The sequence below is a fragment of the Talpa occidentalis genome, unplaced genomic scaffold, assembly GCF_014898055.3.
Source record: "Talpa occidentalis isolate TD23 unplaced genomic scaffold, MPIMG_talOcc4v2.1 talOcc4.4, whole genome shotgun sequence".
Taxonomy (NCBI): Eukaryota; Metazoa; Chordata; class Mammalia; order Eulipotyphla; family Talpidae; genus Talpa; species Talpa occidentalis.
This window is the reverse complement of record NW_023604295.1, coordinates 41,016,099-41,032,342: the sequence shown is the minus strand read 5'-3', so window position 1 is coordinate 41,032,342 and position 16,244 is coordinate 41,016,099. Positions and strand designations below refer to the sequence as shown.

The 16,244-nt window shown below is 37.3% G+C and overlaps 1 protein-coding gene across 3 annotated transcripts in view; it reads left to right on the top strand.

Annotated features, from left to right (window-relative positions):
* Positions 1–8,387, top strand: part of PAK2 (p21 (RAC1) activated kinase 2) — a 71,830-nt gene extending 63,443 nt beyond the window's left edge. For all 3 annotated transcript variants that reach the window (XM_054700479.1, XM_054700478.1, XM_037525346.2), the window contains exons 14-15: positions 2,778–2,915; positions 3,325–8,387. In XM_054700479.1, the coding sequence (XP_054556454.1) occupies positions 2,778–2,915; positions 3,325–3,411 (225 nt within the window). In that variant the 3' untranslated portion in view covers positions 3,412–8,387. The remainder of the gene's footprint in view (positions 1–2,777; positions 2,916–3,324) is intronic.
* Positions 8,388–16,244: the final 7,857 nt, after the last annotated feature.

The window sequence follows — 16,244 nt, the reverse complement described above, 5'->3', positions numbered from 1 at the left end:
AGGATTATTCTGACTGCTTTGTTAAGAAAAAATTCCTTGAGATAAAAGCTGAAGGAGAAAGATGAGTTAGGAGGCCCTTATAATAATTCAGGCAAGAAATCTTGGTATCTCAGACCAGAATGGTATCAGGGGAAAAGTACATGGATTCTGGATATAGTTTTAAAGGAGAACCTACATAAGAGAGTGAGAAATGACCCCAAGAGTTTGACCAAAGCACCTAGAATAATAAAATTGAGGTTTGCCTTCACTGAAATGGGGAAGGTTGCAAAGAGACTAGAGCATTGGGCATGGCAGCTGGGAGATCAAAAGGTGAGTTTTAACATGTTTTAGGCATGTTACATTTGAGATGCCTATTCAGACATCTAAGTGGATGAATTGGCTGTTGGGTATGCACATCTGAGATCCAGACTAGCGATAAAATTGGGACTTGTTTAGCTATAGAAATCCTTTAAATGAGACTCAGCAAGACTACCAGTTCAAGTAGGCCTAGATAGATAGTAGGAAAGAATCAGCTTACACTCTGAGGCATTCCATAGGTAAGAGTTGGTATGACAGACCAGTAAAGGAGACTGAGAAGGAATGACCAGAAAAGTAGATAAAGCCAAATAAACACAGGCCCTGGATTCTGCATGCAGAAAAATGAGTTAGAAATTAGCTTGTCAGAAGGAGCAAAGAATATGCATTGGAGCAAAGAAGGTTTGTTCAATAAATGGTGCTGGGAAAACTGGGTCGCTACATGCAAAAGAATGAAGCTTGACCACTACCTCATACCATACACAAAAATCAACTCAAAATGCATTAAAGAACTAGACATAAATCCTGAAACCTTAAAATACATAGAAGGAAATATAGGCGAAACACTACGTGATATGCACATCAAAGACATCTTTACAGACACATCACCCAAAGCAGTGATAGTGAAGGCTAAGATAAACAGCTGGGACTACATCAAATTAAAGAGCTTCTGCACAGCAAAAGAGACAATAACAAAAACAAAGAGAAACCCCACCAACTGGGAGAACATTTTTGCACACAACACTAATGATAAAGGACTGATCACAAAAATCTGCAAAGAGCTGATGAGACTCAACAACAACAAAGAAAATAATCCTGTCAAAAATGGGCAGAAGAGCTAAAAAGAAACTTCTCTGAAGAGGAAATGCAAATGGCCAACAGGCATATGAAAAAATGTTCAACATCACCTGTAATCAGGGGAATGCAAATCCAAACTACCATGAGATACCATCTCACACCAGTAAGAATGGCACATATTAAAAAAACTAGCAACAACAAATGTTGGCGAGGATGTGGAGAAAAAGGAACTCTCCTGCACTGTTGGTGGGAGTGCAAACTGGTCCAACCACTATGGAGATCTGTGTGGAGATTTCTGGACCTACTAAACATAGAGCTTCCATATGATCCAGCAATTCCGCTCCTAGGTGTTTACCCAAAGGACACAGAAACATCAATTCCAAAGAGCACCTGCACCCCTATGTTTATAGCAGCACTGTTTACAATAGCTAAGCTTTGGAAACAACCCAAATGCCCAAAAATAGATGACTGGATCAAGAAGATGTGGTACATATACACCATGGAATATTACTCAGCATTCAAAAAAGATAAACACATGCAATTTGCAGCAACATGGATGGCGCTGGAAGGGATCATGCTCAGCGAAATAAGCCAGGAAGAAAAAGAAAAATACCGGATGGTCTCACTCATAGCAGGAATCTAGAAAATTTAAATAAAGGACCAGGAAAATGAATAACTATAAGAAAGTGAAAATCAAAATCAACAAAAAACTATGAACCAGAGACACTCTATGGGGGGTGGGGGGCGGGGAGGGGAAGAATTGTGGTCAAAATAAGGGGGTTGCAATTGTATGGGGAATATAAAAATAAAATTTATTTAAAATAATTAATTAATTAAAAAGAAATTAGCTTGTCAGAAACTAGTTGTGTCAAGTAAGATGAGAAGTTGATTATTGGAATTGGCAAACTGAATTGTAGAAAACTTGATGTACAGAAACTTTTGCTTCCTGTAAAGATGGAATAACAGGAACCAGATTAATCCTCCTTGCCTGAAATAACAGCAAAATTGAAAGGAATTTACAGAAATTTCCCATATAGCCCCTCTCCCACACATGTATAACCTCCATTATCGACATTCCTTACTAGAGGTTATATTTCATAGTCAGTGAACCTACATTGACAATATTGTTATTACCCAGAGTCTGATTTATATTAGCATTCACTCATGGTGTTGTAAATTCTATAGATTTGGACAAATATAATGAATAGCATGCATTCATTCTAGTATCATATAGAATATTTTTGCTGCCCTAAAAGTCCTCTGTGCTCTGCTTATATAGCTATAGCTGTATCAATATAGCTAAGCTAATGTAGTTGACTAGCAAAAACCTTGAGAAAGGTAAACGAAATACAATGTATTGATTGTGTGATTGTGGTCATTTATCTCTATACCCTTATGTATTACATATAGTTCATTTACCGATATGTATCATATGTATAATCCACAAAAAAGAGATGAAGCTAATTTTTGCAAAAGAACTTAGGAGAATGTAAAATATAAAAAGAAAAGAAAAATATCTAATCAAAATAGGTTTAGGTAATAACCTAACTTTAGGATGATTGCCTTTAAAGAAGTAAAAACGGAGGGGGAGAGAGGATGAGTAATAAATAAAGACCTATAGACTTTGTAAAATACCACCTCACTTTTTGAACTACTGTATGTCTAAGATATTCTTTCATTTTTAGGCTTTATACCTGATAGCAACTAACGGAACCCCAGAACTTCAGAATCCAGAGAAACTTTCCCCAATATTTCGGGATTTCTTGAATCGATGTTTGGAGATGGATGTGGAGAAAAGGGGTTCAGCCAAAGAATTATTACAGGTGAATTTGGAAATTAAACAGTTTCTAGAAAAGGTTTCTTTTTTGAGTAAACAACAGGGAGTTTACACAGGATTAACAATGACATTTCACAGCAGCATGGCAACTGCTGCAGTTTAAGGTTTCATCTGCTGGGAATAAAATACCCATAATACTATAACAGATAAAAGAGTCTTTCATATTATCAATTCTTAGACCAGTTCATTGATGACATAGGTATCTCTGTCATTTAACTGAGATTTCATAGGAGAAAAACTAAAAGGCTATATTGCAAACTATTGATAATATTGTTTTATGCATATATTTATTAAGTAAATTACAATCCATAAATTAGTCTTTGGAGCTTAGTTAAAAGGAAAAATTTGTTTCTGAACTAATGGCATTTATATATTTGTTTACCTCTTTCTGGCAGCATCCCTTCCTGAAATTGGCCAAACCATTATCTAGCTTGACACCACTCATCATGGCAGCTAAAGAAGCAATGAAGAGTAACCGTTAACATCCTTGTCGTGGCCTCATATTCTTTTTTCCATTTTCTAAAAGAAGTATTTTAATATATGAAAGTTATTACTCTTTTGGGAGGTTATAGAGAAAAGGTCTGGATACAAGGAAGAAAAAAACAAACTACTTCCTGAAGACAACCAAGAGAAAATTGCAAAATAGAATGACAGCTTTCTATCGAATCCCTTCTTTAGGGTCCAAAAGGAATTGTGGACTGAATCACTAGCCTTTTTTCAGCAACAGCCCATTAGGGTCATTTATCGTGCTTGAGAATTGTATTTTATTTTGCTGACTGCATTGTAATAGATCCCATTCATTGTCCCTCTTGGGGTATTTTTAATACTTGAATGGCAGATTCGATTTTTTTCAAATTATTTGATTCATCTGCTAGTCTTCTTTAAGCTCTTCATAGCTTTTTTTCCCCTTGACATGCTCCTTTTGAGTTGCTTTGAGAAAGTTTTCTTAATCCTAAATTCAAGGCAAGTGTGATAGAAATTATGTAGCTCTTTATATTGGCAGAGGAGCTTGATATGGTTTAACTTTATATAGAAGTTAGGACCAGCTGTTGTTACATGTAATATTTCAGTTCAGAACCTGAACTGAAGGAAGGGAAGAAAAGTATGTGATTTTTAACCTTTTAACCTAATGTGAAAAGTCAGTTTTAGAAATTTCATGGTAGTGAGTTTGGCATTTGTTACATGTATAGAGAGACGACTAATAATCTATATTTATAACTAAATCATTGAGTCAGAAAATGAATTCCCATGGACTATATATCTTTACAGTTTTATTTTCCTTTTTGACTATATTCTCTTCAGATTTGGCTTCAGGAACCAAAGTGATTTGTTCTGGTTCCAACTTGGGCTCTTTGTCTTCGGTTGGCGCCACTCTTTTTCCTCCTTTTTTCCCCACCTCCCATTTATTCTTTCATTTTTGAAATGTTTCTGTATATGTTGTAATGTTAGTTTGTTTGTGTTTTAATTAACCCTTTCTTACCCTGTTCTCCCCTTCTTCCCCCCATGGTAAATAATATAATAACCATTGAATTTTTAGAAGTTCAAAGTTAAGTTTTTCCATTAAAAGGCAAAACATACTTGGGACTGGTAGAGACAAAGTGAGGGTCTTGAATCTTGGTGAGCTCTAAAATAATTAGATGAGATTATATCCATGAAAGAAATGTCAGTTATATAAAGGCACAGCTTCTAACCAGTAAACTATAGAGATTTGTTGTAAGTTACATTGTTCCCAACCCATTACCAACAAGTTACTGTCTATGAGAACTTAAGTAACAAATTATTGATACATTTAATGATCATTTGAGATGTTGAGTTACTTTTTTCAAATAAATAATATGTAAAAAAAGAAATAGAGAAAGGAAGAAAAATGTGTTTATTGATAGTAATACTTTTTTTTTTAAAGATGAAAAGGTCTGTGACCAATAGCATTATTAGAGGATCTCTCTTTTCCCTTCCTCTCTCCTCTGTCCTTGTTTGCCATTGGGGACAGTATTGTCCCATCTAAGAGGCCAAGAGCCACATACAAGAGAAAAATTTGTGGCTTAATTCTGACATTTTTCCACCATCCCTTCCTAATTAATTTCACACCTTACCATCCTGCACTCATACAAATCATGAATAAAAGTGATTTTAATGTTTTAGCTTTGCATTAGGGAAACAGGGGTATGTTTACTGTCATTCCCAGCATGTCTGTGTGAAAAATATACACGTAAGGATAAGAAATGGGGTTTTGTTTAATTAAATTGATAATGCAGAAGGATTTTCAGAAGAAATGATAAGATATTTTGTGAAACTTATCTAGAGCACTTAATGGTCTCTTCAACTTGATTCTTTGATTTTTGTCTGGATTATATTGATCTTGAGCTATTACTAAATTTACAATAACAGGCTTGTTTATTACAGTGCCTCTTGAATTCCAGATTTGAACATTTTTTGTAAATAGTTGTCTGAATGGATTCTGATAAAGAAGATTCTACCAATAACACAGAACAACTAGATAAGACTGATCATCATGACCACTCTGGAAGGCACTGCCATGCATAAGTCATAAAGATCATACTGATTGAATACAGTGCCAATGCCACATTTTTATGCTTATGACCTCAACAAAGGTCTTTTCAGTTTATAGAAGCAGTTTGGGATTTGTATTTACAACTTCTTTGATAGTTACCTGTATGTCCATTGCTGGCAACGGACTTTGTCATTAAAACCTGACTCCCAGATTAAGGGAGCGACACTGTGGTTTTAGTCTTTACTTAATTCAGATAAACTAACTTGTTATAGAAATATACTTTGGTTAATTCTAAAATGTGTCATTTTAAAACAAAATAATCATAAGCAATATGGAATTGTGATTTATTAGCTCATTTTAAATTAAAATGTTCAAAATCTGTTGAAAGAAAAATTTTATCTGAATCAAGATTCATGTTTCTTTTTTAAATAATTGCCTTTTATATTCACTTTGTCATCACCTTAGAATGAAAATTCCCATTTAAATCTAAATGTTTACCTTAATTGTCCTCTTTAGTCCTCTTGTGTAATTAGAACAATATTACTATAGTACTTATTTATTATATTTCAGACTTTGTCGGTCTTAAAGTTTCCTTCTCCTGTAGTTCCTTTTGCTGCTTTAAGGGACAGTTAAAACTGGGAAACCATGAAAATATTGAATATTTTATCCTACCTAGTATAGTAGTTGCGTGGATTGATTGAGATAGCATAAGAAACCAAGGCTGACACAACTCTGTCTTCATGTGTTGAATGCCTGGCACATTATATAAATTCTCTTCCCTTCAACATAGAAATATTAAGCTGCTTAAAATGTATTTAATTACCACCAATCCTAAACAAACCTGTGCCTTTAACAAGCAATTTAAAACTACCTAATGAGTATTTCTTTGTAGGGCTCATATAAATACATGTTTTTATATACTGTATCCTAGTCAGAATAATTTAGATCTGATCAGGCAATATCTAATGAGAACAAATGGGTGCTTAAAGAATTTGCATTGGTTTTTTTAAACTAATTTTTATAAAACATACTGAGATCCATATCCAGTGAAATATAAAAAAAATCATTATAGACTATAACTTAAAACCAAATTAATACTAATTTGGAGGTTTTTAACAATGGAATTTCATAGTAATGTCAAATGTAGATTGTCTTCCTTTCCACCACTGCTCCCACAACAGATATTTCAACAGGTAAAATCCAGTTTCCCGTGTGTGTGTGTGTGTAAGTGTGTAAAAGAAAGTCTGTGTACACACACACACACAATACACTTTTCCCTCTCAACACATTCATCAACCACTGTGGTGAAGACAGTGTGGTAGATGTGAGAATCCCAAAGGAGAATCAAGCACTGGCCTTACCTTGAGAGAGCTGAAGACTTTCTCATTTACCATTCTAGAATGTTGCCAAATGAAGAGGGGGAAATGTATAATTCTGTCGAGCAAATTTTCATTCTCAAGTATAGCCAATAATTGGAATTAAACATCTTTGGTAGGAATATGTTGCTTTTTCTTTTTCCCTTTGATATGTAGAAATGGAATTAAGTGAAAATAGTTTGGGTTTTTTTTCTGTTTTGTCCTCAAATTTTATATTGCCTTTTATTTTTAATTTAATCCCATTCAATTATTTAATTGTTACCTTGACTTTAACTGCTGTATTTGATGACTGTTCAATAATTTTGTTCTTTCAGGGCTAGAAATAAACTTTTTTTTAATGTTCAGTTTTCCCTTCCTAAACTTTCTTTTCCTTAGGCCAGAAAAACTTAAGTATGGTAGGTTTTCAAAGAGCATTCTAATATTTTTAAGGAAAAGTGCGTTTTAAACATGTGATGACACCATTTTGAATATATTACAAAGCTCCAAATGAAGTCCTAATTTCTTCATGTAAATTTAATTTGGGATGTTGCATACCCTGAAATGGATAGCAGCTGCAATACAGGGAGTTTACTGTCACAAAGCAAAATGATGTATTTTTTAGTCTAGAAAATGTATAGACGATTGCTGCTTAAAATATATTTGTTACACTATAAATTGTTCAATATTATTGTAACATTTGTATTTCCTCAAAACATTTGCCTGAGAAAAGTTCAAAAAATACCTGGATGATTGATTTCAGAAGCACTACATATAAAACCCTTTCTACTACTATGATATTTGTAGCTTTTTTAAAATCAGGGAATTGTTTTTTATGCTGTTATATAACCGGTTTTATCTTTCGAGGACAAAGGAGTAAAGCAATGAAAAGGAAGGAAAATGTCTTTTTAGACCTTTGTTTCAGGCTTTCAACAAAGTAATATACATAGATTAAAATTTCAAATAATCTTTAATAAAATTATTATGAGTAGTGCCAGCCCCCAGCATTATGCCTCCCCAATGCTGAGTCCTGCTCCACAGAGGTATCCTCTTTGAACTCTCTTTTCACTATACATTAATCTTGACATTTCTAACAATTACTGTAATAACTTTCTATTATGCCAGTTGAGAATTTGTGTATACTGCCATACATCCCATTCTCCCATTTTCACTTCCTCTAGTCTGAAGTGAGAGAGTTAGCAATTTTTTGATTAGTAGTCAGTTTTTAACCTATGTGGAACTGTTTCCTTGACTCAAGTAAATAATTGGCTATTGCTATGTGTCATTTCTTGTACCGCTATTTGCTTTTCCCATTGTTAATTTTCTCTGTTTCCTTTGAAAGCACCTCCCTATCAATTTTCCCATACTCACCACAAAATTACAAATGCCCTTTGAAGACTGACTACTCTCTATCCAATTCATTGTCTCAGATAAAGACTTCATTTTTCTCCCCTGGAATTAATTGGGGCTCCAGTTGAAACTGCTGCTCTCCAGGCCATCTGCCCCTGTGGCGCCCGAAACTCAATTGTACTTTGCTCCTGGATTAGGTCCTGTGTATCCTGAACACCAGTCTTTTTGCTTGATTTATTCCGTAATTTTTTTTTTTTACGATTTATTTATTTATACAAGCACTGGGGTACAGGCCAGAGGTGTGGGAGGGTGAGCGAATTCACCAGAGATACAGCAGGGAGCACAACAGGCAGACAGACCGAAATACTCTGCTGAGGGGAGGAGTGGGTGAGACAGGAGAGGTCTGCCTCGCCATGTGGGATTCTTCCTGGCCGGCCAGGAATCGAACCGGCATTGCAGAGGCTGCGGACAGTGTCAGCGCTGCGTTCAACCCGCTGCGCCACCAGGGAGGCCCCTGTTCCGTAATTTGTAGATGGACATCTTTTAGTAGCTTTTTGTGAAAAGGATACATAGAGGTGAGATTTTCATAAATTTATATGCCTGAGAACATCTTGCATTTAATTGATAGCACAGGATTTTAGGTTAGAAAACGCCTTCCTTGAGAGTTTTGAAGTCACTGCTTAATAGTCTTGAACGTGTTGTTTCTGTAACGCCTATTTCTTTCCACCTCGAGCTTTTGTTCTGAAACTTCATGAAGTGCCTAGCCGAGAGGGTATGTATTTTCATTGGCTTTGGGCATTTCGCAGGCCCTCTTGGTAACAGACTCATTTCTTTCAGTTCTGGAAAAATGTTGCATTGTTTAAAATAATTGCTGCTCGTTTCTGTTACTTTCTGAAATTCCAGCATTAATCTTCCATTTTTCCTATCTTCCTATTTCTTTGTCTTTTGTTTTTAACTTTCTGGGATAATTTCCTTGATTTTATCTCTGACTTTTGTATGTGTATCAATTATCATGTTTTTAATTTCTAAAAGTTCATTTTTATTTTTCTTATCTCCCTTCTCCAGAATTAAGAACAGCTTTCTGTTCTTACTCTATAAATCCAGTATCTTTCCTGGGGTTTTAATTATAAAGGCTTCTTCTTAGTTCAAGGTGCCATCACAAATCACCATAGACTCAACGAATTTAGCAACAGAAATTTATTTCTCACAATTCCAGAGACTGGGAAGCCCAAGATCAAGGTTTCAACAAGGTGGGTTTCATTTTTACAGTCCATCCCCATCTTGCTATATATTCACATGACTCTTTTTCTGTGTGCACGTGGAGACAGTAAAACCACTGGTGTTTATTATAAGCACAGTAATCCATCATGAGCTCCCACTCTGTTCCTGTGACATCTTCTACCCCTACTTACTTCCTGAAGTCCCATCTCCAAATACTAACATAGTGGACTTCTGGCTTAAACATAATGCATTGACAGGGAGGAAGGAGGCACAAATATTAAGTCATAATAGGTCTTTTTTTTCAAGGTTTTTAAATCTGGATTGTGTATTTTTTCCTGGATTCTTTTTAACTATCTTTTCACAAAGATTTTAATAGATGTCTGGTTAACGCTGTTTGTTTCTGTAACTGTAGAACACTATTCTGGCACTGCACTAAACAAATATTTATTCATTTACACATTCATTTTTCTTAATTCCCAGCTAGGTCCTCCCCTAGCACCTTGTTTTCTCCAGAGCTATCTCTTGACTGCCAACCCCCTTATCCCACTATTTCAACATTCTCTTCTACCTGCTGCCAGAATTTTTGGGTTTCTGTCTTTGCCTTTTCAGTGGAAAATGTTCTTCCTCTCCATAGCAAATCCCACCAAGAAAGAACCTGTTCTCCATATTCTGCCTCCTCCCAAGTCCTGTAGACATGGACTTATCTTGGCTTTCCTGTATCTGTAACCTGTCCCTCTGACTTTCAGCAGACAAGTGTGTTCATATATCTTCATTTTAAAATAAATTTCCTTGTGACTTGTCTGCCCTCAAAATATTGAGATTCTTGCCAGTATCACCAGTGATTGCTGAATTTCCTGGAGATTATCAAAATATCAAAAAGATGACTCAACTGTTGGCTCACGTGGTTATTGAGAATTCAGACAACCAGTTCTCTTATTGCCAGACTTCCTAGCTGTGAAAGAGGGCTTTTATTCCTCACTTTTAAATGCTATGGCCAGACCTGTACTTTTGGGCTAAGGTGCAGAATATTATGTGGGTATGAATTTATTCAGCTTTCAATAAGAGTATTTTCCCCATTTCATGAATATATAGTAAGCAAGCATCTCTTGACGAGCTTAGCAATTGGAAGGACGCAGTGGTGAGGATAAAAAAGCAAAGTCTTGAAAATTTCTTCACAATTTAGGATGTACATTATCCCAATAACAGATTTGCCTTACTGATAATTTCATCTAAAGTGTTTTTGTTCTCTGAGCACACGAATGTGAACATTCAGAGAGGTTTATTGAAGAATGTACTAAGTGGCAGGAGAAAGCCAACCCAGTCTTAAAAGCCAGTTATAGATTCTAGGTTAGTAATTGAGTTGATATGCCTTTGTATTTAGTAAAGAGACTTTATAAAGGTATTTTCATAACCTCAATAATTCTGATTATAATTTTACCTACATACCTTAGTTTTTCAGTGAGTAGTGGTGGGGTTTATAAGTTTGTAATGCAAAAATTGATTATTTTGAAAGAAAACACTCTGGATATATCATTTTTGGCATACTTGTTAAAAGATACATGTCACATTACCTTAGATCTACTGCCCCCAGTTTGTGTTCAGTAGCAAGTCAACATCTCACCCTAGTCATGCTGTCTTTTTTTTTCTTTATCAAAATGGTATAACAGTGTCACAAACTATCTGTCATTCTTAGATCTTTAAGTATGCACAGCATCATGAATGCATTGCCAAAACTTTTCTACTTCATTGTGAATTACTTCACTTTAACTTTTATATTTAAAGGCAGAAATGGGGCCTCCCCGGTGGCACAGCAGTTGAGCTCTGGGCTGCGAAGCTGCCTGCAGCTTCTGCAGCACCGGTTCGTTCCCCGGCTGGCCAGGGTACCACATGGCGTGCAGACCTCTCCTGCCGTGCCCGCTGCTCCCCTCAGCAGTGTACTTCATCAGGCTGCCTGTTCTGTTCCCTGCTCTGGCTCTGGTGAATTCTCTCACCCTCCCACGCTTCTGACTACCCAGTGCTTGTATAAATAAATAAATCTTTAAAAAAAAAAATAAGGGCAGAAATGCACCATTTTCAAAAACTATTTCATTTGCACCATAAAATTAAGACTTGGTCTAATAGAACAGTCTGATTTGTATATTGTCATTAAATTCTTTAATGGATTTTACAGTTTAAACTAGAAGACCTGGCCTTCCCTGGTGGCACCAGGGATTAAGTCAGCACTATGAAGCTACCCACAGCCACACAGTTCAATCTCTGGCCTGGGAGCTAACCCACATGATGCAGCAGACCTCTCCTGGCTTGCCCGCTGCTCCCCTCAGCAGTGTATTTCAGTAGATCCATCTGTTCTGTTCCCCACTCTGCTCTCTGGTGAGTCCTCCCACATCCCCACCCCACCCCCAACCCCCAACCCCACACCTCTGGCCTATACCTATTCTTGGATGCATAAATAAATCTCTTTAAAAAAAAATAAACTAGAAGACCTTAATCACATTCAGTATTCTTTATACTTTTAAGATACTTTTTTTTTTTTTTTTATTTATTTATACAAGCACTGGGCACAGTCAGAAGCACGGGATGGTGAGAGAGAACTCACCAGAGCCAGAGCAGGGAGCAGAGCAGGCAGAAGGACCGAAGTACACTGCTGAGGGGAGCAGCGGGGGACAGGAAAGGTCTGCGCGCCATGTGGGACCCTCCTCCAGTGGCCGGGGAGCAGCCGGGGATCGAATCAGCACTGCAGAGGCTGCGGGCAGCTTCGCAACCCAGCGCTCAACCACTGAGCCACCGGGGAGGCCCACTTTTAAGATACTTTTAAGTTTTGCTGCTAGTAATTTTGTTGAAGGACTTTATTTTTCAATAAACTATAACAAGAACCTTAACCATTTGAGTTTTTACTACATTGTCACTATCTTGTTTACATTCATCTTGATGATATGAGAAATGTTTAAATATTCAACTGTTTATTTTGTTTGCCTACACATTTTTTGGAGTAAGTTCAAGGTCATGGCATCATTGGAAACTCAATCTAGGCCATGGACTGTTGATTATATGGATCAGCCACCTTCATATAACTTGAGTTGTCTGCAAAGCAAATACTTTCCACTTCCTTTCATATTTTATTACTAATACACTTGGTGCCAGCCCTCTCCTTTATATATATATATATATATATATATATATATATATATATATTTAAAACCAGGTTTATTAGAAAAGCAAAGCACACTTGCATAGACACAAGCGGGCAGGAAGAGCCACCCCAGAAGGGACAGGTTTGCTAAGAGAAGCCTGCATGGTTGCAGGCAGGCAGCCTTGGCAGGTCACTGGCAGGCAGGAAGCTGCTTCCCTGCAGGAGAGAGTTGGTGAAAAGAGGCACCTGCGTAGTCACAGGTGGGCAGTGGGATTGCTGCCCCTCTCCTGTTTTATATAGTATTTGTTTCTTTTTTTCCAATGACAGCACAGCTGACCAAAAATATTATCTACCAGAAGTCTGAGTAAATTAGTCCTTCTTGCTGTACATTTCTTCATCCATTGCTGAGCAGCACTGTGAGACAACTTTATTAAAGCACATTCTTGCTTTGTTTCATATGTTTGGGAGTTTCTTCTAAATAAAAATAAAGTATAATGTAAAGCTTTGCTGCTGGTGGGAACACCAGTTATGCTTTTACTAACATACGATTCTAATAGGATGTATACTAAAAACTATTACTGTGAATTTGTTGGGTTTTATTCTTTTTAAATTTGTGCTGGGGGATACTGGAAGTGTCTACATCATAGAGCTTTTATATGGTTAAATAAGTTAATTTCACAAAATATTTAGAGCATAGTACACAGTAAGCTTTGAGAAATGTGATCTTTTTTCTATAAATGTGATTTTTTTTCTTTTATACTATATTGGACGGTCCTTTATGAAAATGCGGTAGCAGATGGAGAAATAATGAACTGAGAATGCTGCACGGAGCTTTTTGCCCTTTCCCCCTACTTCTCATCTTTTAAAAAAATATGCATAATATTTCTCAAGGAATTATAATGCTGTTATACAGAGAAGGTCCCAATATACCCATGTTTGGTATTTGAACTTGTCTTTTATTTCACAGTATCATGCACAACTTGCAATATAAGATGCATTAAAACTTGGGTAATGACTTCATAAAGGGGATTTTTAAAATGTACTTTGGGAATTGGTTTATGTATTTATTACTAATAATTTTTAGGGGCCTCCCTCATGGTGCAGGGGTTAAAGTCTCAGCACTATCAAGTTATCGCCAGCCACTGCGGCATGAGTTCGATCCCCAGGCAGGGAGTTAACCCTCATGGCGCAGCAGACCTCTCCATCACTTTCCACTGATGGCTGAGTTATGTGCAACACTGCAACTGCATTTAATTTGCACTGATGTTTTAATAATCTATGTAGACATTTGCATTCCTTCAAAATCATTTCTACAGCTGAGGGTTGGCCTAGAAAGCTGAATTGTTCAGTTTACTCAGAGGAAATGATAGGTAGAGGAGCTGAAGACTGCTCCCTTCAGCAGTGTATTTCAGTAGATCCATCTGTTCTGCTCCCCACCCCACTCTGTCTCTGGTAAATCCTCTCACCCCACACATCTCCAGCCTACACCCTAGTTCTTGTATGCATAAATAAATATATATATATATATATAGGCAAATTTGATATCTGGTGAAGACCTACTGCTTGCTCATTGACAGCCATCTCACTGTGTCTTCACATGATGAAAGGGCAAAGAAACTCTCTGGGATCTCTTTATAAAGGCGCCCTCATGACCTAATTACCTCCTAAAGGCCCTGTATCTTGGGGGTTAGCTTTTCAATTTATGGATGTGGGAAAACACAAACTGTGTGGCATCCCCTATTACTAATATTTCTACAAGGCACTTTCAAATCCTGTCTCCTTTGATACTGCAGAGCATAGAGGGGTTAATTATGCTCATCCTGTGAGGAAGAGGACCAAAAAAGCAACTTCTCCGTTATTACCTAACTAAAATTACAGCCTTCAGCTCCTCTACCTATCAGTTCCTCTGAGTAAACTGAACAATTCAGCTTTCTAGGCCAACCATCAGCTGTAGAAATGATTTTGAAGGAATGCAAATGTCTACATAGATTATTAAAACATCAGTGCAAATTAAATACAGTTGCAATGTTGCACATAACTCAACCATCAGTGGAAAGTGATCATAGTATCTGCTATAATTTTTTTATATTTGTTTTATGCATAAAAGAACTGGGGTGCAGGCCAGAGGTGTGGAGGGTGAGGATTCAACAGAGACAGAGTGGGGAACAGAACAGGCAGATCCACTGAAATACACTGCTGAGGGAAGCAGTGGGCGAGATAGGTCTGCTGTGCCATGTGGGTAGCTCCCTGGCTGGCCAGGATCGAACTCATACTTCAGAGGCTGTGGATAGCTTCACAGTGCTGTGCTTAACCCCTTGTGCCATCAGGGAGGCCCTGCTATAAATTATTGATGGAGTGACTTATTTAGTAGGAGCAATGATGACACACTTGCCAGACCTAATGGTCTTTCATGACTTTTCCTAAATTTCCTGTAGGGGGGGCACTGCTGCCACTGACAATCTCGATACATCCTGCCCAATGTGAAAAATACCCAATTTGTGCCACTTATCTGCTATGCTCCACCATTCTGGAAAAATTTGGATGTAACAATCTGTTTAGAAACATAGGCCACTTGGTTTTCAATCAAGCTTGCTATCAGGAAAGGCACATTCTCACAGGAAAAAAAGTCTAGATATCTCCCCCAACTTCCCAGTGCCCCAGAAATTGCATCTCCCTGTAATCATTTTTGTCCTTCAAAAAAGCTTAGGTGTGCAGTAATACTGGAATCTGAGTATAAACTGGCTACATCTCTGACTGACCATACTACAAATGCACTCAGGAGCCCTAAGTATAAGCACAAAATGGCAGGCAGGAATGGGGGTGGGGAGAGGAATTGGGTATAATCCTAGCCTGACCAAAAAAAAAAAAACTGATCCTGGCAAGATTCATGAATTTGCTCTACTTTAGCCTGAGTTTGTTACCCAACCCACGCACAGCTCAAGGGGCAAAAAGTGAAGACATTAATCATTGGAAGTGTCATGTGATGGGACTTGAGACTGACAACAATGAGAAATTAAAAAATGTGCCCCCTAAATAATCTATTACCTCTCAGCTCCAAATCTACCCTTTCATAAGTACTTTGCAATACTGAAATTGGACTCAAAATTTCTCTTGCCAGCTGGTATATTTTAGGCTTTGTCAATAGAGAGGGTGTTGGAAGAACACTGGTGATACCAGGGTGGGCTTTTCTTCCTAGATCCTGTCTTTCTTTTTCTTCCTATGGTGTGGCTGTCGGAAGCATTCACAGTTCACTGACTAACTCTAGTGAACTTCTCTGGTATCCCTGTGGACCATCCACTGTGGACCAGTTTGGGCTCACCAGTACCAAGTGAAATTTTCTGCCACCCGACAAACTACTTCCTATGTTCCATCTGTGGCTATCAACACTCTCCAAAGAAATTTCTGGCCATAGGTGCTTCCTGTGGACCACCTCCAGCTCTCCTAAAGCCTATAGTGAATTTCTTGTCAATTCAGCTGGTTGTTCCTACAGACCAAATGCAAGCCACACCTGGCAAGTTCCTTCAGCACTGTAAACAAACAGGTAGACTGTTACTCCTCTGGCATCCCTGTGCTCTCTGATGTGCTCAGCATCTCGTCCTTAAGGAGAGATTCCTTTTTCAAAACATAGGTCCTTCCTCATTTATTCTTCCTAAGACCTAGAGTTAGTAGCTGTTTCTATATTTTCTTTTTCTCTATCTTTTAGTGTTCTCTTTATTGCCTTTTAATAAGCATCCTTACTAGTTAATAATT